The following is a 27833-nucleotide window of genomic DNA, read 5'->3' as shown; positions in this document are numbered from 1 at the left end:
GTGCTGAAAGAAAACAAATGCCAAGAAAGAATTTTGTATCTGGCAAGATGCTCCTTCAAAAATAAGGGGCAGATTAAGACATTCCCATATAAGCAAAATATGAGGGAGTTCATCACCACTAGACCTGCCCTACAAGCAGTGCTAAAGGGGGTTCTTTGGACTGAAAGGAGAGGACACTAGATGGTGGATCGAGGCAGCATAAAGACATAAAGACCTTGCCCTTGGGAAGACGGTTGCTGCAAAGGAGAGGCTAGGCCTCCCTATGGTTGTGCCTAAGAGTCTCCTCCCGAATGCCTCTTTGTTGCTCAGATGTGGCCCTGTCTCTCTAGCTAAGCCAACTTGAAAGGTGAAATCACTGCCCTCCCCACTCTGTGGGATCAGACACTCAGGGGAGTGAATCTCCCTGGCAACGTGGAATATGACTCCCGGGAAGGAATGTAGACCCGGCATCGTGGGACGGAGAACATCTTCTTGACCAAAAGGGGGATGGGAAAGGAAATGAAATAAGCTTCAGTGGCAGAGAGAATCCAAAAGGAGCCGAGAGGTCACTCTGGTGGGCACTCTTACGCACACTTTAGACAACCCTTTTTAGGTTCTAATGAATTGGAATAGCTAGCAGTAAATACCTGAAACTATCAAACTACAACCCAGAACCCATGAATCCTGAAGACGATTGTATAAAAATGTAGCTTATGAGGGGTGACAACGTGATTGGGAAAGCCATAAGGACCACACTCCCCTTGGTCCAGTGTAGGGATGGATGAGTAGAAAAATGGGGGAACAAAACAAAACAAAACAAAACAAAAAGGCACCCAGTGTTCTTTTTTACTTTAATTGTTCTTTTTCACTTTAATGTTTATTCTTATTATTTTTGTGTGTGTGGTAATGAAAATGTTCAAAAATTAATTTTGGTGATGAACACACAACTATATAATGGTACTGTGAACAACTGAATGTATGCTTTGTATGACTGTATGGTATGTGAATATATATCAATAAAAATGAATAAAAAAAAAGAAATTAAGACCTGTGGTAAAGTAACCATATTGTACATGCCAGTACTATTGTATTTTTTGATATGTAACACTACTTTTTACAGGTTCTAAAATGCAAATGCATAAGAAGTAATGATAGATCTATGGTTTTGAACATACAATGTCTAAAGATGTATGTAACAAGCTCAACAAATCAACAGAGGGAGAATTAGAAAGTTCACAAATATGTGGAAATTAAACAATGCCCTCAAACTATGAATGAGTCAAAGAAGAAATCAGAAGAGAAATTAGGAAATATTCTGAGGCAAATGAAAAGGAAAACACAACATACCAAAACTTACGGCATTCAGTGAAGGCAGTGCTGAAAGAAAAACATATAGCTCTAAATGCTTACGTTAAAAAAGAAGCAAGAGCTCACATAAGAGACAATCTTACAACCGGAGGGTCTAGAAAAAGAAGAGTGAACTAAAGCTAAAGCAAGCAGAAGGAAGGAAATAACAAAGATTAGTGTGGAGGTAAATGATAAAACAATAGAGAATCAACAAAACCAAAAGTTGAGTCTTTGAAAAGATCAATAAAATCAACAAACATTTACCTTGACTAAATTCAGCTTGACTAACAAGGAAAAAGAAAGTGGGCACAGATAACTAAAATCAGAAATAAAGGGGAGGGGGCATTAGAACTGATCCCACAGAAATAAAAAGGATCTTAAGAGGATACTGTGAACAACTGTACACCAACAAATTAGATAACCTAGAGGAAACAGACAAATTTCTAGAAACACACTGCCTACTTACACTGAATGAAGAAGAAATAGAAGATCTCAAAAGACCAATTACAAGTAAAGAGTTTGAATCAGTCATCAAAAATCCCCCAACAAAGAAAAGCCCGGGACCAGATGGCTTCACCAGTGAATTTTACCAGTCAAAGAAGACTTAACACCAATTTTGCTCACACTCTTCCTAACTCATTTTACAAGGCCAATATCACCCTGATACCAAACCAGAGAAAGATACCATCAGAAAAGAAAATTACAGACCCTTATCTCTTCTAACTATATAAATGCAAAAAATCAACAAAATACTAGCAAACCAAGTCCAATAGCACCTTAAAAGAATTATATACCATGATCAAGTAATATTTATCCCAGGCATGCAAATGATATTTATCCCAGGTATGCAAGGGTAGTTCAATTTAAGAAAATCAATTAATGTAATACACCAAATTAATATAACAAAGGGAAAAAAAAAGACACGGTCCTCTCTATTGATGCAGAAAAGGCTATTGACAAAATCCAGCACTACTTCTTGATAAAAACACTTAGAACACTAGTGTGCTGGTTTGAATGTATTATGTCCCCCAAATACCATTATCTTTGATATAATCTTGTGTGGGCAGATGTATCAGTGTTGATTAGATTGTAATTCTCTGAGTGTTTCCATGGAGATGCGACCCACCCAACTGTGGGTGATGACTCTGATTGGATAATTTCCATGGAGGTGTGGCCCCACCCATTCAGCATGGGCCTTGATTAGTTTATTGGAGCCCTATATATGCTCAGACAGAAGGAGCGAGGTTGTTACAGCCAAGAGGGACACTTTGAAAAATGCACAGGAGCTGCAGATAAGAAACAGTTTGAAGATGGCCGCTGAAAGCAGACTTTTGCTCCGCAGAAGCTAAGAGAGGAAAAATGCCCCAAGAGCAACTAAGAGTGACACTTTTGAGGAACTGAAGCCTAGAGAGGAACATCCTGGGAGAAAGCCATTTTGAAACCAGAACTCCAGAGCAAATGCCAGCCACGTGCCTTCCCAGCTAACAGACGTTTTCCAGACACCACTGGCCATCCTCCAGTGAAGGTACTCAACTGTTGATGCCTTACCTTTGACACCTTATGGCCTTAAGACTGTAACTGTGTAACCAAATAAACCCCCTTTTATAAAAGCCAACCCATTTCTGGTGTTTTGCATTCTGACAGCATTAGCAAACTAGAATTAGGAATAGAAAGAAACTTCTTCAACATGATAAGCGGCATATATAAAAAGCCCACAACTAACGTCATATTCAATGGTGAAAGACTGAAAGCTTCCCTCTAAGATCAGGAACAAGACAAGGATGCCCACTGTTCTAGTTTGCTAATGCTGCCGGAATGCAAAACACCAGAAATGGATTGGCTTTTATAAAAGGGGGTTTATTTGGTTACACAGTTACAATCTTAAGGCGATAAGGTGTCCAAGGTAATGCATCAGCAATCAGGTACCTTCACTGGAGGATGGCCAATGGAGTCTGGAAAAACCTCTGTTAGCTGGGAAGGCACATGGCTGGCGTCTGCTCCAAAGTTCTGGTTTCAAAATGGCTTTCTCCCAGGATGTTCCTCTCTAGGCCACAGTTCCTCAAAAATGTCTCTTAGTTGCATTTGGGGTATTTGTCCTGTCTCAGCTTCTCCGGAGCAAGAGTCTGCTTTCAACGGCCGTCTTCAAACTCTCTCATCTGCAGCTCCTGTGCTTTCTTCAAAGTGTCCCTCTTGGCTGTAGCTCCACTTCAAAATGTCATTCACAGCTGCAATGAGTTCCCTCTGCCCATAAGCTCATTTATATGGCTCCACTGATCAAGGCCCACCCTGAATGGGTGGGGCCACACCTCCATGGAAATATCTCATCAGAGTTATCACCTACAGCTGGGTGGGGCATCTTCACAGAAATACTCAAAGAATTACAATCTAATCAACTCTGATAATGTCTGCCCACACAAGATTGCATCAAAGAATATGGCTTTTTCTGGGGGACATAATACATTCAAACCAGCACACCCACTGTCACCACTGCATTCAACATTGTACTGAAAGTTCTAGCTAGAGCAATTAGTCAAGAAAATGAAATAAAAGGCATCCAATTTGGAAAGGAAAAAGTGCAACTTTCCCTATTTGCAGATGACCTCATCTTGTATAAAGAAAATCCTGAAAAACCTACAACAAAGTTACTAAAGCCAATCAATGAATTCAGCAAAGTGGCAGGGTACAAGGGTCAACACGCAAAAATTAATAGTGGTGCTATACACTAGTAGTGAACAATGTGAAGAGGAAATTAAGAAAAAAAATCCATTTAAAATGGCAAACTAAAAGAATCAAATACTTAGGAATACATAATAACCAAGGATGTAAAGGATTTGTACACAGAAAACTACAAAATACTGTTAAAAGAAATTAAAGACCTAAATAAAAGGAAGGACATTTCATGTTCATGGATTAGAAGACTAAATATTGTTAAGATGTCAATTCCACTGAAATGATTTACAGATTCATTATAATCTGAATCAAAATTCCAACAGCCTTCTTTGCAGAAATGGAAAAGCCAACCACCAAATTTATATAGAAGGACAAGGGGCCCTGAATAGCCACAACCATCTTGAGAAAGAAGAATGAAGTTGGAGTACTCATACTTCCCGATTTTAAAACTTATTGCAAAGCCACAGTAATCAAAACAGCATGAAACTGACGCAAGGACAGATACACAGACCGATGGAACTGTGGTTTGGAACTGCATGTACCCCAGAAATACATGTTCTTAAACTTAATCCATTCTTGACGCTGAGAACCCAGTGTAGGTCGGACCTTTTGATGAGGCTACTTCAGGTAAGGTGTGACCCACCTCATTCAGGATGGGTTCTAATCACATTACTGGAGTCCTTTATACATGGGATGAACACACACACAGAGAAAGAAAGCCAGGGAAGCAAGAAGCTGAAATCAACCAAACTTGGAAGAGAAGGGAAAGACCAGCAGATGCTGCCGTGGTGCCTTGCTATGTGACAAAAGAGCCAAGGATCACTGGTGGCCAGTCTTTGGGAAGAAAAAATTGCCTTGATGATCATTAGATTTGGACATTTTTGCAGCCTCAAAACTGTAAGCTAATAAATTCCCATTGTTTAAACCAACCCATTTCATGGTATTTGCTTGGAGCAGCCTAGGAAATTAAAACAGAATTGAATTGAGTTCAGAAATAAACTCTCACATCTATGGCCAAGTCATTTTTGACAAGGCTGTCAAGTCCACTCAATGCGGAAAAAACAGTCTCTTCAACAAATGGTGCTGGGAGAACTGAATATTCATACTGAAAATAATGAAAGGAGATCCCTATCCCACACCATATATAAAAACTACCTCCAAATGGACCAAAGACCTAAACATAGCAACCCAAACTTTAAAAGTCCTAGAAGAAAGCATAGGGAAGCATCTTCAGGACTTTGTTTTAGGACTTTAAACCAAAAGCATGAGCAACAAAAGAAAATATAGATCAATGGGACTTCAGCAAAATTAAAAATTTTTGTGCATCAAAGGATTTCATTATGAAATTAAAAAGACAACCTATAGAGGAACCTAAGATGGCGGCTAGGTGAGACAGGGCAAAAAAAACACCTCCGTGAAAAATACTAGATAAAAGCCAGAAAGTGGCCCAGAACACCAGTTCTAGCGATGCACCAGCCAGACAAGGTCTGCTAAATCCACAGGGACTGTCCATTTGTGAAACTGGGAGTCTGCATCCTGAAACAAGTGAGTAAGCCAGCCGTGCTGTGGCAGTGCTGCGGTGTGGGGAAACCACGGGTTGGCATTTGGAGACGGACTAGTTCTTTAAAAAAAAAACAAAAAACCCAGGAGTGGCTGCAGATACGGCAGTGAGAACTGCACAGTGAAGCACGGCAGGAGTGGGCTGTAGTCAACGCCTCGGGGTCTGGCATGGAGGATAGTCCTTTCCACATCTGCTGCTGATTGTCTCGGGGATGGGGGGACAGAGGGGAGCCAAAAGGAGAAAGAAACCATGCCCCTTGCAGACATCTTCCTGGTGGCCTGGGGATGCTCCCGCCCGGGGCCGGACCCACAGCCCAGAGCCGCGCCAAGAAACCCAGTGTGATGGGGAGTCTTTCCCAGAGCACCGCGCACACGCCACAATATCGGCCGTGGACAGTGGCCATTAATGCACCCACAGCTAAGTGTCCCGGAGCTGGGAAGGTGGAGCTGTACAAAGAGGGGGAAATTAACACGCCTCATTCAACCATCTTTAAAGCAGGCTGGGAGCGCCCCTGCACGGCCCAGCGGCCCAGGGCTTCCCTGGAGGGTCAGTGCACACTTGTGACGTGGCACAGCCTTCCCTCAGCAGAGGTCCTGGAAGAGCAAAGCTGGGTTAGGGGACCCGCTCGGAAATCCCAGGGACCCTACGCGAATACCAAGGACTTGTGGGTCAGCGGCTGAGACAACCTGTGGAAAGACTGAAATGAAGGCTTAGACTCCTGTGACAGCGTTAAATCTCCGGGAATACCTGGGAGGTTTGATTATTAAAGCTGCCCTGCCTCCCTAACCACCCAGACACATGCCCCACATTCAGGGCGGACAGCACCAGCAACACACCCAAACTTAGTGCACCAGTTGAACCCCACAAGAATCAGATCCCCACAAAACACAAAGACAAAGTTGGGGAGAACTGACTTGAGGGGAATAGGTGACTCGCAGATGCCATCTGCTAGCTAGTTAGAGAAAGTACACGCCACCAAGTTGTTGATCTGACAAATTAGAGATCGGTATTTTTATATCCAGAAAGAACCCTATCAAGTAAAGCAAATGCCTAGAGGCCAAAAACAACAAAAAATCTTAAAGCATATGATAAAACCAGACAATATGGAGAGCCCAAACCCAAACACTCAAATCAAAAGATCAGAAGACACACAGTACTTGGCGCAACTAATCAAAGACCTAAAATCAAACAATGAAAGGATGGCACAGGACATAAAGGACATGAAGAAGAGCATGGCACAGGATACAAAGGACATAAAGAAGAACCTAGAAGAGCATAAAGAAGAAATTGCAAGAGTAAATAAAAAAATAGAAGATCTTATGGAAATAAAAGAATCTGCTGGCCAAATTAAAAAGACTCTGGATACTCATAATACAAGATAAGAGGAAGCTGAACCATGACTCAGTGTCCTCAATGACCACAGAAAAGAAAATGAAAGAACAAAAGAAAGAATGGGGAAAAAAATAGAAAAAATCAAAATGGATCTCAGGGATATGATAGATAAAATAAAACATCCAAATTTAAGACTCATTGGTGTCCCAGAAGGGGAAGAGAAGGGTAAAGGTCTAGAAAGAGTATTCAAAGAAATTGTTGGGGAAAACTTCCCAAACCTTCTACACAATATAAATACACAAAGCATAAATGCCCAGCGAACTCCAGATAGAATAAATCCAAATAAACCCACTCCAAGACATATTCTGATCAGACTGTCAAATACTGAAGAGAAGGAGCAAGTTCTGAAAGCGGCAAGAGAAAAGCAATTCACCACATACAAAGGAAACAACATAAGACTAAGTAGTGACTACTCAGCGGCCACCATGGAGGAGAGAAGGCAGTGGCATGACATATTTAAAATTCTGAGAGAGAAAAATTTCCAACCAAGAATACTTTATCCAGCAAAACTCTCCTTCAAATTTGAGGGAGAGCTTAAATTTTTCACAGACAAACAAATGCTGAGAGATTTTGCTAATAAAAGACCTGCCCTACTTCAGATACTGAAGGGAGCCCTACCGACAGAGAAACAAAGAAAGGAGAGAGAGATAGAGAGAAATTTACAGACATATATAGAACATTACATCCCAAATCACCAGGACACACATTTTTCTCTAGTGATCATGGATCTTTCTCCAGAACAGACCATATGCTGGGACATAAAACAAGCCTCAATAAATTAAAAAAAGAATTGAATATATTCAAAGCACATTCTTTGACCACAATGGAATACAAATAGAAGTCAATAATTTTTTATTTGTAACTCTACTATTTACTTCCTACAGGATATAAAATACATAAACTCTAATGACAAATCAGTGGTTTTGGACTCAATGTAAAATATGTAATTTTTGACAAGAACTACATAAAGGTGGGGGAATGGAGGAGTATAGGAACATAGTTTACATGTCCTATTGAAGTTAAGTTGGTATCAAAGAAAAACAAGATTGTTATAGATTTAAGAGGTTAAATTTAAGCCCCACAGTAAACACAAAGAAATTATCACAGAATATGACCATAGAGATGAAAAGTAGAGTCTGGGTTCCAAGAAGTGGGGGAAGGGGCAATGGGGAGTTAAGAAATGAGTGTAGGGTTTCTGTTTTGGGTGAAGGGAAATTTCTAGTAATGGATGGTGGGAGGGTGATAGCATTACAACATTCTAAATGTGGTTAATCCCACTAATGAAATGCTAGGGAGGGGTTGGAATGGGAAGATTTAAGGTGTATATATGTTTCCACAATTGAAAAAAAAAAAAAAAAGAAAAAGTCTAAATAGGCAATGACAATTAAATGCCAAGGATTATCCTGGATGGGATCTGAGGATGGAGGAGAGGGGGCTCAAAGGGACACAGTGGGGGCATAAGAGAAAAAAAAATAAAGGAAATATAGAATGTAAGCTTTGTATCAATGTTGAATTTCTTGAACTTCTTAGCTGCGCTTAATGGGATTACATAAAAGAATGTTCTTGTTCATGGGAAATGTATATGTGAATTATAGTGTTTGTTCAAGGATGTGTGCAGCTGGCTCTCATATGTTCAGAAGACAGAGCAATAGATGATGGATGATAGGGAGGGAGGGAGGGAAAGAAAGAGATGGTGGCGTGACAGGATGTTAAAGTTGGTGAACTGGGGTATCAGGGGAAGGGAGTAAGGGTATGCTGGAGTTCTGTGTATGGGGTTTGTATTGTTTTTGCAATTGTTCCTGAAGGTTGAATTTATTTCAAAATAAAATTTAAAAAAAGACAACCTACAGAATGGGAGAAATTATTTGAAAACCTCATACCTGATAATAGATTAATATCGAAAATATATGAATAAATCCCACAACTCAACAACAGAAAGACAAACAACCCCATTAAAGAATAAGCAAAAGACTTGAATAGACATCTCTCCAAAGAAGATATACAGATGGCTAAAAAGCACATGAGAAGATGCTCAACATCAATAGCCATTAAAGAAATGCAAATCAAAACCACAGTGAGATACCATTTCACACCCACTAGAATGGCTACTATTAAAAAAAAACATAAAATGACAAGTGTTGAAGAGGATGTGGAGAAATAAGAACACTTTTTGTTGTCAGTGGGAATGTAAATGGTGCAGCTGCTGTGGAGGAGTCTGGTGGCTCCTCAGAAAGGAACCACCAAGAGCAGAATGGCCACTTCTAAGCATGTGCACAAAAGAACCGACAGCAGGAACTCGAACAGAGATTTGCACACCGATGTTCAAAGTGGCACTATTCACAATTGCCAAAAGACAGAAGCATCCCAAATGTTCCTCAACCAATGAATGAATAAACAAAGTGTTATGTATATACAACAGAATATTATTCAGCCGTAAAAAGGAATGAAGTCCTGATACATACGACAACATGGATGAACGTTGATAACATCATGTTGAGTAAAAGAAGCCAGACACAAAAGAACAAATATTGTATAACCTCACTGATATGACATAATTAGAATAAACAAATTCATCGAGTCAGAATCTAGAATACAGGTTACCAGGGGTGGGGGTAGGGAACGGGGACTTGAGGCTTCATTGGTGCAGAGTTTCTTTTTGGGATGATGGAAAGATTTTGGTGGTAGATGCTGGTGATGGTAGCACAACATTGTAAATGTGATTTCTACCACTGAATTGCATATTTGAATGTGACTAGTAGGGGAAATTGCAGGCTGTTATGTATGTTACTAGATTTCAAATTTTCCAAAAAAGGGCCATAAAACACAGTGACCCCCATGTAAACTATGTACTATAATAGCATAATTATTATAATGTTCTTTTATCAATTTTAACAAAGGTTATCACACTAAAGCAAAAGGTGTTGGTAATCATGGGGTACATGGGAACTCTGCATCTTTCACCACTGGGGGCCTGACTACAATTCTGCCCTGACTCAGCCCCCACCCGTGTGCTGGCCCGATCAAGAAGACTGCACCCTCCAATTACCCAGGGTCCTCCTCCGAGCCATCGCAATGTGCCCACCGCGCCCGGTCATCCCAGGGCCCACTCAAGAGTGGCTGAAGAATCTGATCTCTTTGTCGACAGGGACGAGGCTCTGTCCTCTGTGGCCCCAACAGAAATATGAAAACTGCTCCTCTGCCAAAACAATGCATTCCCTCCCTGGTTCTCATCAATATGGAGCGATGGCAGTTATCCCAGGTTTTCTTCATGGTCCAAACATGCAGAACTGCCCCTTTGTTGTGTAATCCAAGAATGTGGAGAAAGCAACCGCCCTGTGTCTTCTGAGAAGCAACAAAACATTGTGCAGAAGTCACAAAACATTCTCCACGAACATTCTGGACTTGGACTCTCGGAATCAGGGTGCACCAAGTGCACATGGATTTGGGAAGGTAATTCTTATTTCCAGCACAGGGAGGCAGAGACTGCAGGAACAAAGGAAATCCACAAAGCTGCACCTAATCCTTCCTCTTAGCCATTAAAACAAAATGATTGCCTCCACATTCCTTCACCCTCATCAAATAGTTCATAAATTTGCCATCAAAATGGACAACCCAGTCTCAACTTCAATTTCATTACCTTCCAACCTTCCCAACAGCTTTTCAGGTAAATGCCAAAGACCGAGGCGACCGTGGAGCATGATCCAGTAATATGAGCAAGTCAGGGAAAGAAACCAGACGCTGACGACAAGAGCCTCAACAAACCACAGAGCGGCCGCCCCGCGGAACCTTCTAGGCTCACCGCTGGGCCCCTCCGCCATCGCAGCAAGGGCCTCCAAACGCCCCGAGCTGCCCTTGTCCACAGCAGCCCGGAGCCGGAGGGGAGGGTCCCAACCCCGACACCGCGGGGCGGCTGCGATGCAAACCCAGCCAGGGAGAGCGAGGGGCGGCGGCTGGGTCACCTTGGAGCTGGGGTCCCCGGAAGGAGAAGTTACAGGTGTTGGGAAGTCGCTCAGTCCCTGGAAACCGGCTATTCCAGTGGATTCTCTTCTCACCAAATTCAGCCTGAGGAAAGAAAACAAAATATTCGGTGACAGCTTCAAAGAAACGCTCCCTCCCCACTGTCTGAACTTTAGACTGTTCTGGGAAACAAAACCCCAACCTCAGCGTCTAAATGTTGACCTTGTCGTGAGCATCTACCTCCCACAGTTACGGGGACTGGCTGTGGGAAGTGAGGCTGATGAGGAGAATAATAAATATTCTCTCTTCATTCACGTGGTCTGGAGCCCCTCGCTGGGGGTCCGGTCCCCACTGCCCCCTCTGCCCCGCGCCCCCCGCTCACCACCAGCCTCTCCTCCAGGTGGTCCCGCACGGCCTCCATGTGGGCCTCGTAAGCCTCGCAGTTCTCGCTCACCAGCTCGGCGGCCTGGGGACGGACAGACAGACGCGAGTGCTGCTCAGCCTTCACGGCGGGTGAAAGCACGTTCACTTACAGCAAAACGAAAGAACTGTGGCTGGCAGAGGACGGAGAGTGGCACTGCCTCGCGCTGCTCACTTTCGCCAACACCCTAAACAGGCAATACTGTCAAGAGCGGCTGTGGGCCGGGAGCCACAGTGGGTTCTTGGAGTGTTATCTTCACTCCCTCATTCACCAGGAATTTACTTTTTTTTTTTTTAATGGTAGAAACATTGTAATTTATTAAATGGGTATAAAAATTTCCTAATACTTTTTTTATGGTCCATAGTTTACATTAGGTGTATTTTCCCCTATATACCACCCTCATATTAGTGTGGCACAGTTAACAGGAATTTAACATCACTTCAAAATGTTCAGATGCTGCCAGTTATGAATGTAATTTTGAATATTGAGCCCACACTGTTAACACCTTGTATTAGTGTGGCACAGTTAACAGGAATTGCCTTTAACAGGAAGTTTGGTGTCTGCAGGCTCTGGAGACACCACAGCAAGTAAGACAGAGCAGGGGAAGAAGGGAAGAGAAGGACACGTGGTGGGGATGTGGGGATGAGGGGCTGCCGCGGCCCCGGGAGGTCTGAGGAGGCCGTCCGGGGCCAGGCAGCTCATTCGGGATGGAGCAACCGTCAACGTCAACTTTTGGGCAGCTGCTCCCGCGATTCCCGCTTCAGAGGCGGGACGGGCAGGGCTCAGGGAGGTCGGTCCCTTGGCTGCGGTGAAAGAGCCCCAGAGCTGCCACTGCGGGCTCCTACTTAACATACGTTCTTACTTCTAGGGGATGAAGTCTTCGTCATCACATCAAAATGTTCAGATGTGGCCGCTGCCAGTTATGAATGTAATTTTGAATATTCAGCCCATCGGTGCATGCACTCACAGTCCTCCGAGGACCCACTGTGTGCTGCCGTCCCAGTGAACAAGGCCAAATCCTGGGGCTGACGTCCCCTTCGAGAGGGGGAGGCAGGACAAAACCCATATACACAAAACAAGAGGAAGGCTAAAAGCATGGGAAAGGATAAAGCAGTGCGAGGGGACGGAGAGATGAGGGGGACAGGAGGGCTGCTTGGCAGCATCGTCTGCCAGAGGCCGAGGGCAGCGAGGGAGCAGCCCCGAGGTGGCCGAGGCCCGGCCGGCATCCCTGCCTCGGGACCACAAAACCCCCTCAGCAGCACGGTCTACGCGGAGCAGGGCTGCCAGCAAACGAGCCGAGCCCAGGCCCCCTCAGGTGCTATCCCTGAAGAAGCTGCCTTCAAACCCCAAAGGTCGCCCCTGAGGTCAGTGCAGGCCACAGGCTGCGGCCGGGGACTGCCAGGACAGACGGGGACGAGAGGCAGTGGCCTGGCTCCTCACCTCTGCCCAGTGACATCCCTGGATTTCTTATATAGAACAGACGCGAAGAAAGGGCTTTCTCCTTTTAAAGGTTAAGCATGTACAACCCTAGAGATCTGAAAGCATCTGGTTCTCCAGGTTGATAAAGAAAATTCTAGGTTTTTTCTTCTATTGAATTACCGGGATCATGAATATGATCTTCCTAAAATCCTGGCGACTACCAACGCCGCTGGGGAAAGTGACAGACAAAGCGAGTCGTCAATCTGTTCAAGGTTACCAAGAGCAACAAAGGAGTGAGCTCGAACTTGAACCTTCTCCAAAGGTCAGTTCCCCAAGGGCAGGCCTCTTGGCCTTTCTGGAACATGCTGCCCGCCCCGGGGACCCCCAGGAGGAAGCGCAGGCTGGTGGGTGACGAGCGTGGGTGAGCCCCTGCTTACCTTCCCGAGGCCGGCAATCATCGGCGTGTTCTCTGTCCTGCAGGAGACAAGAGGTTAAATCCTATCTCCATGCACAGCAAGCAAACAGAACAAGGCTATTGCAACTGGCAATGTCCTCGGGAGCCATTCTGTTTACATGAAAGTTGTGCTGTGAAGATTTTAATAAAAAGTCACACCAACATCTTCCCCAGCATGGGCCGTGTGGTTGCCTGGATGTCAGCGGCCACCCCAGAATCCCTCCGTGCAAAGCCCTCACTGTCCAGCCTGCGGCAGGCAGAAAGGCCCACTGTGGGCAAAACGGGTGTGTGTCCAGCCCGACAATTCTCTCTGGACCCTTTTCTCCTGCAGGCCCCGGGGCCCTCCTCTGGGCGGTCTGCGGGGCTCACCGGGGCCCACTGCCAGCAGCTGTCACCTATCAAGCCCCTCAGCTGTCCACCAAATGGCCCCTTTGTTACCGAGATTTCAGGTGTCAGCTGGCCGGGGATGTGGTTGGTGGGAGAGGGACAACAGAACCCCTGCAGCCCGGTGGCTCTCACTCTAATACAACAAACTGAGAAGTAAAACTCTTCATTTTCAGGAGAAAAAAAAACAAAACACGCTAACTTAACAGAATTCTCTTAACTTTAAGTTTTGGCTAAATAAAGTTTTCTGAAATCCTCGGAGGCTGCTACTGTTTGTTTACCTGGAGAAAGTCTGATAAATGAGGAGGAAACCCGACCAAGCCGTTCTCTCTCTGCCAACAGGTTTCCCTGCTCGGCCTCTCCCTGAGCCTGGCTCGGACCTGCTTGGGACGGTGCTCAGGCACAGGGGGCAGAGTCGGGGAGGAACGGGGTACTTTGGGTGTGGGGGCTCTCAGCCCCTTTCCAGCGGCAGCTCCCTCCACTGCAGGACAATGGTCAGATCAGAAGCTGAGGAGCATAGCAAAGGCAGACGGGCCTGCACTGGCCAGGAAGGGCTGCCAGGGAGGGTCAGTCTGGGACCCCCTTGTAGGGAGGGCCTTAAGCCCACCCTGCGCTGACCCAGTCCTGCCATCAGGCCTGTCTCACCAGCCCACCTCTCCCTCCACCCAGGGTAAAAGAAACCCGCTTCCTGCTGTCTCCAACACGCTGCTGCCCAGTAGGGCTTCCGATGTTTACTTTTCTTTTTTTTATTTTGAAATAATTGTAGGTTCACATGCCATAGTATGAAGTAACAGGCAGGAGCCTGTGTCCCTTTTTCCCAGTTCCCCTCAATGGTAACATCATGGGAAAGCTCACACAAGATCACAACTGCAATACCAACACTGGGATACAGTCAAGACACAGAACCTTCCAGCTCCACGAGGGGCCTTCCCGTTGCCCTTTTATAGACACACCTGTGTCTCACCTCCTCCCCAACCCTTGCTAGTCACCAATCTGTTCTCCTTTCTCTCATTTTGTCATTTCCAGCATGTCATATGGATGGAATCAATGATATGGTATATATCTTTTCGGGGTTGGCTTTTTTCACTCTAATTCTCTGGAGATGGATCCAGGCTGTTGCATCAGTAGTTTGTTCTGCTGCATTGCTGAACTGAACTCTGTGGCATGGGGAACCACAGTTTGTTCAACCATCCACTCATTAAAGGACATCTCGGTTGTTTCCAATTTTTGGCTACTGTGAATAAAGCTGCTATAAACATTCATGTACATGGTTTTACACACACTCCATATCACCAAGTGTACAGGTTTGCTTAACATATGTCTGCATTTTTCTGAAATTCCTGGGTCATATGGGGGTTGCATGTTCAGTTTTTAAAGAAACTGCTAAACTTTTCCAGAGTGACTGAACCTTTCTACATTCTCCTCCAGCAATGTTTGAGCGATCCAGTTCTCTGCATCCTTGCCAGCATTCGATGTTGTCACTAATTTTTATTTTAGCCATTCTGATAGGTGTGCAGTGGTAGTTCACTGTGGTTTTAACTTGCATTTCCCTAATAGCTAATGATGTTGAATATCTTTTCACCAGCTTATCTGCCATCTGTCCATCCACTTTGGTGAAATATCTCTTCTTATCTTTTGCCCATTTTTTGATTGGAGTGTTTGCTTTTTTTGCTATTTTTTTTTTTCTGTTGAGTTTTGAGAGATAGCCCTTTGTCAGATATGTTTGAACATATTTTCTCCCAGTCTGTAGTTCTCTTTTCCTCCTCTTAACAGGGTCTTTCACAAAGAGCAAAACTTTTAAATTTTGATGAGGTCCAATTGATCAATTTTTCTTTTTATGGCTCATGCTTTTGGTGTCAAGTCCAAGAACTCTTTTCAGAGCCCCAGATCCCCAATATTTTCTGATTTTTATCTAAAAGTTTTACAGTTTTATGTTTCACATTTAAGTTCACGACCCGTTTTGAGTTAATATTTTATAAGGTGTGAGATGTAGTTTGAGATTCATTTTTTGCCCACGGGTGTCCAACTGCTCCAGCACCACTTGTTGAAAAGGCTCTCTCTCCTCCATCGGACTGCTTCTGCACCTTTGTCAACAATCGGCTGGGATGTCTGTGCAGGTCTACGTCTGGGTTCTCCGTTCTGTTCCACTGCTCTTGGTTTTTATACCTCTGCCAGCACCACACAGTGTTTATATACAACTTGAAACTGGGTGGACTGATTCCTCCCACCATGTTCTTTTTCAAAATGTTTTAGCCCTTCTAGTTCCTTTGCCCTTCAAAATAAATTTTAGAATAATATTGTCTATATGTACAAAAAATCTTGCTGAGGTTTTGATAGGACTTGCATTAAATTTGTGTATCAATTTGGGGAGAACTGACATTTTTACAGTAGAGTCTTGCCATCCATCAACACAGTATGTTTCCCCATTTATTTAGGTCTTCTTTGACCTCTTCCGTCAGCATTGTGTCGTTCTGAGCATACAAGTCCTGTACATATTTTGTTAGATTAACACGTACATATTTTTGGAGTGTTTTTAAGTGGTCTTGCATTTTAAATTCCATTGTCAATGTGTTCATTGCTAAAATATAGAAATACAACTAATTTTTTTGTGCTATCTTGTATCTATGAAATTGCTGTACTCACTAGTTCTAGGAGTTTTTTGCATATTCCTCAGGATTTTCTATGTAGACAATCATGTGATCTGCAACACAGACAGTTCTCCCTCTTCCTTTCTGGTCTGTGTACCTTTACTTCCTTTTCTTGCCTCGCGGCACTGACCAGAACTTCCAGCACTCTGCTGAACAAGAGCGGTGAGGGCCAAATCCCTGCCTTGTTTCCGATCACAGGGGTAAAAATTCAGGCTTTAGCCCTAAAGTACCATGTTAACTGCAAGTTTTTATAGATGCTCCTGTCAAGTTGAGGAAGTTCTCCTCTAATCCTATATTTCTGAGAGTTTTCACCATGAATGGGTGTTGAATTCTGTCAAATACTTTTTCTGCATCAAATAATATGATCATGTGACTTTTCTCCTTTAGCCAGTTAATATTATGGGTTATACCAATTGATTTTTGAATAGTGAACCAGTCTTGCATCCCTGGAATAAACCACATTTGGTTATGGTATATAATTCTTTTTACATATTGCTGAATTCTACTTGCTAATATTTTGTTAGGGATTTTATCAATTCTGAGATGTATTGATCTATAGTTTTTTTTTTTATACTGACTTTGGTTTTGTGATAAGGGTTAATACTAGCTTCATAAAACGAACTGGGAAGTGTCCCGTCCTCTTCTATTTTCTGGAAAAGATTGTGTAGATATGGTGTTAATTCTTCTTTAAACATTTGGTATAATTCTCCAGCACCAGATATTTTCTGTTTTGGTAGTTTTAAAATTATGAATTCAATATCCTTATAGTTATGGAGAAATTCAAATTATCTATTTCATATTAGGTGAGTCGTGCTAGTTAGTATTTTTTGAGGAAGTGGTCCACTTGGTCTAAGTTGTCAAATACATGTGTGTAGAGTTGTTTGTACTGTATGTTTGCAGAGTGTGTATGTTGTATATTTGTAGAGTTGTTCCCTTATCATTTTTGATGTCTTCAGGGTCTGTAGTGATTCCTCCTGTTTCATTCCTGGTAATGGTAATTTGTGTCTTTTTTCTTTTTTTCTTCATCTTGTTAGAGGTTTGACAATTTTATTGTCTTTTCAAAAGAACCAACTCTTTACTTCATTGATTTTTCTATTGCTTTTCTGTTTTCAATTTCATTGTTTTCTAACTCTTATCTGTATTGTTTCTTTCCTTCTGCTTGCTTTGGGTTTATTTGCTCCTCTTTTCCAGTGTTCTTAAGGTGGGAGCTTAGGTTGCTGATCTGAGACTTTTCCTCTTTTCTAACATATGCATTTAGTGCTATAAATTTTCCTTTTAATACTGCTTTACCAGTGTCCCACAAATTAGGATATGCTGTATTTTCATTTTCATTCAGTTTAATTTATTTTTTTTAATTCCCACAAGACTTCCTCTTTGACCCCTAGATTATTTAGAAGTTTACTGGTTCATTTTCAACTATCTGGAGAGTTTCTCATTATCTTTTTCTTACTGATTTCTAGTTTGATTGCACTGTGATTAAAGGACACACTCTTTATAAAGGTTTTAATTCCTGCAAAGTTACTGAGGTCTGTTTAATAGAGCAGGATACAGTCTATCTTGGTAAGTGTTCCGTGGGCAGCTGAATGTGGATTTTGCTGATGTTGGGCAGAGTTCTCTGTACATGTCAATTAGATCCTGTTGGTTAAGGTGTTGCTGAGCCGTTCTGTATCCTTGCTGGTTGTGCTGGTTTGGAGCTGTTAAGTAGTCCAGAAAAGACTATGATCTTTTAATCCATTCTTGTGGGGGAAGACTTATTATGGGTGGGACTTTTGATTAGGTTGTTTCCATGGAGATGTGACCCCACCCATTCAGGGTGGGTCTTAATCCCTTTGCTGGATTCCTTTATGAGAGGATAGAAGGCAGAAGAAACTCAGAGAGTAGAGAAAGATTTTTGGAGAGACATTTTGGAGAGAGAATTGAAACCAGAACCAGGAGAGAGGCTACGAGATGAAATCCGGAGTTTGCCCTGGAGAAGCTAAGAAAGGACCCACAGACGCTTAGAGAAAATGTCCCGGGAGAAGAAGGACCCAAAGGAGCTGAGAGAGAAGCCACTGAAACCAGGACCCAGGGGAGAAGGACCGGCAGATGTCACTAGGTGCCTTCTCATGTGACAGAGGAACCCAGATGCCAGCAGCCTTTCCTCTGAGGTATCTTCCTCTTGATGCCTTAATTAGGACATTTTCACAGCCTTAAAATTGTAACTCACAACTTAATAAACCCCCATTGTTAAAAGCCAACCCATTATTGGTATATTGCATTCCGGCAGCTTTAGCAAACCAAAACACTGGTTTTCTGTCTTACTGTTCTATCCACTGTTGAGAGACGGGTGTTAAAGTCTGCCATTATAACTGTGCATTTGTCTGTTTTTCCTTACAGTTCTATCAGTTTTTGTTACACATATTTTCAGCTTTGTTGGTTGGTGCATACACATTCAGGACTGCCATGTTTTCTTGGTGGAATGATCCTTTAATCATATAATGTCCTCTCTCTGTTTCTCATAATTTTTTCTCCTGTGGAGTGTACTATATCTGTTATTAACATAGCCACTCCTACCTTCCTTTGATTAATGTTTGCATGATACATCTTTTTCCATCCTTTTACTTTCAGCCTGCCTATACTGCTATATTTGAAGTGATATAGCATAAGGTTGGGTCATGTTTTTTAATTCATTCTGCAAATCCGTCTTTTTTTTTTTAAATAGTAAGGTGTAAGCAATGAAATTTATCACTGGATTTTTAAATTTAATTAGAATTTGAAGTATTTGTAAACTAGTTTCTCATATTTGAAGACCTAGTCCTACTTTTACTACTGATTATTGGGCAAACAAGAGGCTTGAGGGAGTATATCTGATAGTTTCTTTGGTTTGCTTATCAGTTCCTGACTTAGCTAATAAGTCCCATGATTTCCAAAATGAAAACAGATATTTCTGAGTATTTCCTTTACAAAAATGCAAGGCGAATCTTTGTCTTTTAATCGGTATATTTAAGCCATTTACATTCAATGTCATTATTGATATGTTAGGGCTTGAGTCTCCCATTTTACTTTTTGTTTTCTGTCTGTTCTTTCTATTTTTCATTTCTGTTTTCATTTTCCTGCATCCCTGTGGGTTACTTGAATAATTTTTAGAGTTCAATTTTGACATATATAGTGTTTTTGAGTGTATCTCTTTCTACAGTTTTTTAGTGGATGCTCTAGATATTACATTATATATCTTATCACAGTCTATTACATATATACACATATATACATATATATATACATATATTTACCTTATCACAGTCTACTGGTGCTGGTGTTTTACCAGTTTAAATCATGTACAGAAAACTTACCTCATTTAATGTCCCTTTACCTTTCCCTATTTATAATATTATCCTTAAATATTTCCTCAACACACATTTAGAACCACATCAGACAGTGTTACAACTTTTGTTTATACTATCAAACATAATTTAGAAAACTCAAGAGGAAAAGGAACCCTAGAATATTCATCAATATTTTTGCTACTCTATTCTTTCTCTCTTCTTCATCTTGCAAAGTTCTTGTCATTTTTCTCTGGTTGCTTTCCAGATTTGATTAGGAAAACATCACAAGGTCTTTGCTGGTGTAGGTGGAGGTAGCACCACAGATTTTTCTATGGCGTCTGGCTAGATTAGTGCCGTTAGTGTCTAAAATATCTGTCTTGCTAGGCTGACTCTTTCCTGGTCCTTTGGCTAGAGAGAGCAGGCTTAGGTTGTCTATGCCTATTGGGGTTTCTGGTTTTTTGGTTTCTTTCACTCAAAGCCTGAGATACATGTGGCAAAAAGAAAACCCAGAATATTCGCCATGTGTCATTACAATTTTCCCTCTTGTTATGAAGTTTCTGACAGACAAAAAGTGTGTGTGGGTAGCATCTGCTTCCCCAGTTAAAACATCTCTGCATGTGGTGGGTACACAGGAGCTATCGGAAGGGAACCCAGGTGCTGCCACCTGGCCCTGCAGTGCATCTCAACGATGAAGGTTGAGTGATGAAGGTTGGGTGGGCTGCCCCAAAAACGAGAGCAGCAAGGGAACCTGGCGCTGGCTTATGGCCCGTGCGCTGCCCCAGGTGGGAAGCCTTACAGATGACTCGGGTTCCTCACGTCAACCCGATGAGGGAGAGGCTGTCGTCAGCCCCATGTTTCGTGATGAGGCCAAGGGGGTTGATGGTGCGCTCAGCTCGTGCAGCCTGTCCGGGGCAGCACCAGGTTTTGACCCCTGGTGAGTCTGGCTACCAAGCTCATGGTTGCACCACACCTGCTGCCAAGGGAAATGGGCTGCTTTGAAGCAACGGAAAGAAAAAGATCTGTGAAGCCAATTCCGATTCAGCATTTATGTGACTTGTCCTATTACAGAAGACATACTAAAATGCTGCTTTAAGAAATCACTGCTTTACAGACAAGTGGCAGGGTCAGAACCATCACTGGCTCTCCACCTTACCCGGGCCTGAAGTGCCGCTCTTGCCCACCTCCAAACAGCATGGGGTGCAGAGGGGTGAGTTCACCCAGCCCTCGCACGTAAAGTGCTCCAATCCTGGGGCCATAGAACTGAAACGAAAAATGAGTCATTTACCCAACAAGAACCTCCCGGGTCCTACCCTGACACGTGCCAAGTGCTTGGAAGCCTGGAGAAGAGATACTTCTGAACTACACTCCCTGTGTGTCCTTGAGCCCCTCATGCTACCATCACCCCTTTGGGTGCGTAGAAGTCACAAAAGCCTAGGAGGCAGGGCAGAGGCCCAGGGTGCTGCACTCTCGTTCCCAGCTCTGCAGCAGGCAGAGCTCACTATACACCATGCAGCAAGAATCTGCAAAAGGAGAGGGGATGGATCTAGAGATGGCTTCGGGCTTTTCCTGCACATACTCCCATGTTTTCAAATTGATATTATGCCAAAATTTTAAGAGTCACAGTGTCAAGCTAACAGACACACTCCTTTGGAAACTAGTTGAGGATCGCACTTCAAAATGGAGCACTAAAAATATTTCAGGTCCTTGTCAGCTGCCAGAAAGAGGAGCAAAAGCTTCATAGGGTCCCTCCCCCCTCCACCTTAAAGATATGGGTCTCTAAATCCAAAGCTTTACATTCAGGGGCCACAGTGTGAATCAAATTAGAAAAAGCAGCACTGTCTCGGGTCCCCATCTGCTGGGACCATGAGCTGTTTGTCACCACCTCCCAGGGTCTTGCTCCTGGGAGCACTGAAGGCTAACGGATTGACAAGCACATGACAAACGGCAGCAGGCGGCGCTCTACAGCGAGCCTTTAGGCAAACACAGTCTTCCCCACAGGGAGCCCCTCCACGGTACCTTGTGCCCCACGATGGTGAGGAAGTCCACGCCCAGGTCCTCCACGTCCACACGTCTCTTGCCCAGGGCCTGCGCGGCATCCGTGTGCACCAGGACGGGGGGCAGCCCCGACGCCGCCCGCCTCTGGTTCAAGGCCTTGACGTGCTGGCTGATGGCAGGGACGGGCTGCAGCGGGAAAAGCAAACAGTGATGACATGGCCTTGGTCGGATGGTTTGATGACTAAATGACAGAAGTAAGGAGTAGTCAATGAGGACAGGCAGAAAACACTACAAAATGGGAGAACAGAGGAAAAGCAGAGGCCCAGCTGAGACGCAGGAGATCCCAGCGAGTCTGAGCCCTCCCCTGCTGGCTTCCTGAGAGAAGAGCGGAGCCGACTCACCATGATCACGCCCGTCTCGTTGTTGGCCAGCATGACGGTCACCAGGCACGTGGCGGGGCGCACCGCCGCCAGGACATCGTCCACTTCTACCTGCCCACTCACCTCGGACACTGAGACAAAGGTGACAGCTGCAGAACAGACACCAGGCCCGGGTTAATAAGACAGAGTGGACTCTGAAAGGTTGCTTAGATAGAGTTTTAAAAATCTATTTTAAAAGCAATTTGTTGTTCAAACTCAGAAAACTGTGAAGAGGGAAATATAAGCCACCCCCTATGACAGTCAGGTATTTTTGACTTGAAAGCTCCTTTATTGCAGCTTCAGCTGGTGAATTTGCCTCCAAATTCTGCTTTTCCAAAGGGGCCCACAAGGAAGCTATACACCAGTGGTGAAAGCCTGCTCGCGAGAGGCAAGAGCATCTCGGTGTGCCGAGCACACAGCCTCCACGCACTCAGCCAGTGTTTGCTCACACCTTCTACCAGGTGCAGACGGAGAGTAAGAAGTGATTACACTGAGGATTCCAGAGTACAAATGCATCTACCTCCCCTATGTGGTCCTAACATTGAAACTGCAATATTAAGAAAGGGTAACATCTGTGAACCGGGAATTTTCAGGAATTCCCAGAATATAAAAATATAATGGCATTAGATTAGTAGGAGCAGGGAAAAAACAACTAAAAACACGTAAAGGCGAAAACTAACTCCATAAAGAACATGGGAAGCTCCAGTGGCCACCAAGCTCAGGGCGAAGGGGGTGAAGGGCCGGCCCGCGACGCAGCTGAGGCGGGCACAGGGCTGGGTTCAGATGTGAAAGTGGACAGCAGGGGTCCTAACAACAAACACCACCCTCCCAGGAGGAAGGACAGGCTGGGGTGGGCTCCTGGTGGGGGGCAGGGGCTGGGTTAGGGCAGAGCTTGCAGCACCCACTGTGCAAGCTACAGAGGCTCAAAGGGGAACAAGGAAAGGCGACTCTCCTTGGGGATGACACACCAGAGTCCTCCACCCCAAAAGAGGAGCTGGTGGTATTCTGCAGGGAGGGATGGAAATATGTAGCTTGCCAGTCACCCACCTTGCCACCCTACACAAAACCCACAGTGAGCCATCTTTCAAGAGAGACAATTCCTGGGGAAACAGATCTACAACTGGAGATGAGCCCTCCCTAACCACCCACAGCAAACAGCCAAGGCCTCATTCATCTGCAGAGACAGCCAAGGATCCCAAGGCCAATGAGGAAGACTAACAGCGTGCAAGTGAGGAACCAAGAGCACCGGGCAAAGAACTAATTCTACAGCAAGGAAATAATCCCAGGAACAGAGGAAACCAAATAAAACATTCTAACCAGCATCCTCAGAGATATTCAAGAAGACATTGATCCACAGAGCAAGAACAGGCTTCGATTAAAAAGGAGCCACTAAAAAAGTACATGGAAAGAGGCTCATCTTCACTAGCTATTAGGGAAATGCAAATCAAAACCACAATGAGATAATCATCTCACACCCACTAGAACAGCCGCTATTAACCAAACAGGAAACTACAAGTGCTGGAGAGGATGTGGAGAAATTGGAACTCTTATTCACTGCTGGTGGGAATGTAAAATGGTGCAGCCGCTGTGGAAGACAGTTTGGCAGCTCCTCAGGAGCTAACTGTAGAACTGCCATATGACTCGGCAGTCCCATTATTAGGCACATACCCCAAAGAACCGAAAGCAGGGGCTCAAACAGATATTTGCAAATTAACATTCATAGCAGCATTATTCCCATTGCTAAAAGATGGAAACAACCCAAGTGTCCATCAACTAATGGATGGATAAACAAACTGTGGTATATACGTATTATGGAATACTATTCAGGCGTGAAAGGAATGAAGTCCTGATGCATGTGACAACACGGATGAAGCCTGAGCACATGCTGAGTGAAATGAGTCACACATAAAAGGACAAATATTGTATGACCTCAACCAATATGAATTAATTATACTATGTAACTCATAGACATAGAATCTAGAATATAGGTTACCAGGAGATAGAATGAGGCTAGAAAATGTGAATGGTTGCTTAAGATACACAGAATTTTTAACTAGGTTGAATAACAAATGAGTGGCAAGGGATAGAGGGGATGGCAGCACATTATTGTGAGTATAATTAACAGTGCTGAACTGCGTGTGAATGTGGTTGACAGGGGAAGTTTAGAGTCACATATGTCAACAGAAGGAAAGCCAGAGTTAAAACATGAGAGTGTACAACTCAGTAAATCCTGTGGTGGACGATGACTGTGATTAACAGTACAAATATAAATTATTTCCTCTACGAACTAGAACAAATGTATGACACTATTATAAGGAGTTAATATGGGGAAAAATGTACCTATTGCAAATTGTGGACTACAGTAGTGACTATGGACATCATAGTGACAATGTATGCACCAGTGCTAGGGGTCAATGATGGGGGGAATAGGAGAAAGGATGTTTTGGGTTTTCTCTCTTTTTCTTTTTTTTGTTTCCTGGAGTAATGAAAAATGTTTGAAAATTAATTGTTGTGATGAATGCACAACTATGTGATGAAACCGTGATTATATGGTGTGTGAATATATCTCAGTAAAATTGCATTAAAAAAGAAAAAAAAGGAGCCACTAAAGAAGAAAGAACACTTAGAAATTAAAAATATGATTTCTAAAATGAGAGCCTCCCTGTACTGGCTGAATGAGAAGATAAACACGCCTGAAGACCAAGACAAAGCTGTACATTGGGAACCTTCAGAGAAAAGGACCAAAACAAACAAACAAACAACCTAGAGAAGAAAAACATGGGAGAAAAGAGAGAAATACACAATTCATCAATAATAGTTGGAGACCTTCAATACACCATTTTCAGTAATTGATACATGTAGGTAGAAGATCAACAAGGAAACAGAAGAACTGAACACACTATAAACCAAGTAGACCCCTGAGACGTCTACTTGGAAAACGCTACCCAACCACGGCAGAACACACTCTTCTCAAACACACAGGGAACATTTTAAGGACAGACCAGATACTAGCCATAAACAAGGCTCAAGAAATGTAAAAGGATTTAAATCTTACAAAGTATGTTTTATGATCACAATGGATGAAATTAGAAGTCATTAACAGAAAGCAATTTGGGAAATTCACAAATATGTAGCAATTGAACAACACATTCCCACATATAACCAATGGGTCAAAGAAGAAATCAAAAGGACAATGAAAAATACTTTGAAATAAATGAAAATGAAGACACATCATGCTAAAACTCATCAGATTCAGCTAAAGCAGTGCTTACGGGGAAATTTATAAACATCTATATCAAAAAAGAAGAAACATCTGAAATCAATAAACTAACCTCCATCTTAAGATATGAGAAAAAGCGCAAACCAGGCCTAAAGCCAGCAGAAGGAAAGAAATAATAAAAATTGGAGTGAAAATTAATAAAACAGAGAATAGGAAACAAAGAGGAAAAATAAAAAAACCCCAAAAGTTGGCTCTTTGAAAACATCAACAAATCAACAAATATTTAGCTAGGCTACCCAGAAGAAAAAGGAGAAGAACTGAATTCCTAAGATCAGGAATGAAAGAGGACACACTGCTACCAGCCTTACAGAAATTAAAAGGATATAAGGGAATACTTTGAACAACTGTATGCTGACAAATAAGATAAAGTAAATGTAATGGACAAATTCCTCCTAGAAAGACACCAAATACTGACACTGACTCAAAGGGAAATAGAAAATGTGAACAGACCAGTAAGAAGTAAACGAATTGAATTAGACACTTAGAAACTTCCACAAAGAAAAGCCCAGGTCCAGATGGCTTCAAGGTGAATGCTGCCAAATATCTAAAGAAAAACTAACACCAGTTCTTTACAAACTCTTCCAAAAAATAGAAGAGGAGGGACCATTTCCCACCTCATTCCTTGAAGCCAGTGTTACCCTCATACCAAAGCTAGACAAAGACATCACAAGAAAGGAAAACTACAGATCAGTATCTCTTATGAAAATAAAAATAATCTTCACCAAACTCAGGCAAACTGAATCTAGAAACAAAGCAAAAGGATTGTATACCATGACCACGTGGGATTCATGCCAGGAATGGAAGACTGGTTTGATATCTGAAAATCAATTAATGTAATACATCTTATCAATAGAAAAGGACAAAAACCACATGATCACCTCAATAGATACAGAAAAAGTACTTCACAAAATCCAACACCTCTTCAAGGTAAAAACTGCCAACAAACTAAGAATAGACAGAATCTTCCTCAGCCTTATAAAAAGTATTTATAAAAAACTGACAGCTAACATCATAGCGGTGAAAGAGTTTCCCCTCTAAGAGCATGAACAAGACGAGGATATCCACTCCTGCCACTTCTATTCAGCATTGTCCTGGAGGTTCTCTCCAGGACAATTAGGCAAGAAAAAGAAGTACATGTAAAAGGAAAAGAAGGAGTTAAAGTATCCCTATTTGCAGGTGACATGATCTTGTATATAGAAAATCCTAAGGAATTCCCTAAAAGCCTATTAGAAGTAATAAATGAGTTGAGCAATGGGCAGGGTACAAGATTAATATAAAAACATCATTTCTAGTTTTATATATTAGCAATGAAATCAAGAAAACTATTCCATTTACAATAGCATCACAAGAATAAAATACTTAGGAAAAAAAGTTCAGAATGTCTACTCTGTAAACTACAAAAATTGTTGGAAGAAATGAAGAGGACCTAGATAAATGGAAAGACATTCCATGTTCACGGGCTGGAAGATGTACCACTGTTAAGATGGCAACATTCCCCAAACTGATCTACAGAATCAACATCATCCTATCAAACTCCCAGTTGAGTTTTTTTTGTTTGTTTGTTTGCAAATATTGACAAGCTGATTCTAAAACGCACATGGGAATGGAAGAGACAGAACAGCCAGAAAAATTTGGAAGACTCACACTTCACATTCCCAATAATCTTAGACAGTATGGTATCAGCACCAAAAAAAAAAAAAAAAAAAAGACATAGAGATCAAGTGACAGAATCAAGAGTTCAGAAATAAACCTTTGAATTTATGGTCAATTGATTTTCAACAGAGATGCCAAGAAATTCAGTGGAGAAAGAATCATCTTTTCAGTAAATGGTGTTGGGTCAACTGAATATCCACATGCATAAGGCTGAATCTGGACCCTTACTTCATACCATACACAAAATGAACTCAAAATGGATCAGAATCCCAAATATAAGAGCTAAAACTATAAAAGTCTTAAAAAAAAGAAATAGGAGAAAATTTCCAGGACCTTGGGCAGACAAAGCCTTTTTAGATATGACACCAAAAGCACAGCAATAAAAAACAAAAAACAAAAAACAGATATATTAGACTTCGTCAAAATTTAAAACTTGTAATTCAAAGGATACCACGAAAAAAGTAAAAATCCATAGAATGGGGAAAATATTTACAAATCATATACCTGATATGGGACTTGCATCTAGAATATATAGAGAATTCTTAAAATTCAATAATAAAAATCATCCTTGGATGATTAGATCAAATATAAATGCGTAAAAGTGCTTTTCATAAATGTGCATTATTATGGAAAAGACATCAAAACTGCTGCCGTTTTCCATTCTACTGTATTTCAGTTGCAGGCTACTTTTAAGAAACTTTGTATGTATTTAAGTGTATTTACTATTATTTTAATAATGCTGGCAAAATTTATATTTGTACTATCAGCCTTCCCCTCCCTGCCTTTCATCTGTCCATTCATTCATTAAACATAACATTTATTGAGTATCCAAAAACAAGATAGCCCAATTTTAAAATGGGCAAATGATTTGAATAGACATTTCCCTAAAGTAGACATGCAAGTTGCCAATAAGCACTTGAAAAGATGTTCAACATCATTAGCCATCAAGGAA

At 42.5% G+C, this 27833-nt stretch overlaps 1 protein-coding gene across 2 annotated transcripts in view; it reads right to left on the bottom strand.

Moving 5' to 3' along the window:
- Positions 1–27833, bottom strand: part of SCLY (selenocysteine lyase) — a 51834-nt gene that overhangs the window by 8349 nt on the left and 15652 nt on the right. For both annotated transcript variants that reach the window (XM_037849363.1, XM_037849364.1), the window contains exons 5-10: positions 21931–22058; positions 21551–21715; positions 20688–20794; positions 13184–13220; positions 11289–11372; positions 10909–11011 (exon numbers count right to left, since the gene is read on the bottom strand). In XM_037849363.1, coding sequence (XP_037705291.1) covers positions 10909–11011; positions 11289–11372; positions 13184–13220; positions 20688–20794; positions 21551–21715; positions 21931–22058 — 624 coding nt within the window. The remainder of the gene's footprint in view (positions 1–10908; positions 11012–11288; positions 11373–13183; positions 13221–20687; positions 20795–21550; positions 21716–21930; positions 22059–27833) is intronic.

Source organism: Choloepus didactylus, chromosome 9 (assembly GCF_015220235.1).
Source record: "Choloepus didactylus isolate mChoDid1 chromosome 9, mChoDid1.pri, whole genome shotgun sequence".
Taxonomy (NCBI): Eukaryota; Metazoa; Chordata; class Mammalia; order Pilosa; family Megalonychidae; genus Choloepus; species Choloepus didactylus.
Note: the sequence above shows the minus strand (reverse complement) of the source record. Positions and strands in the feature narration are given on the sequence as shown.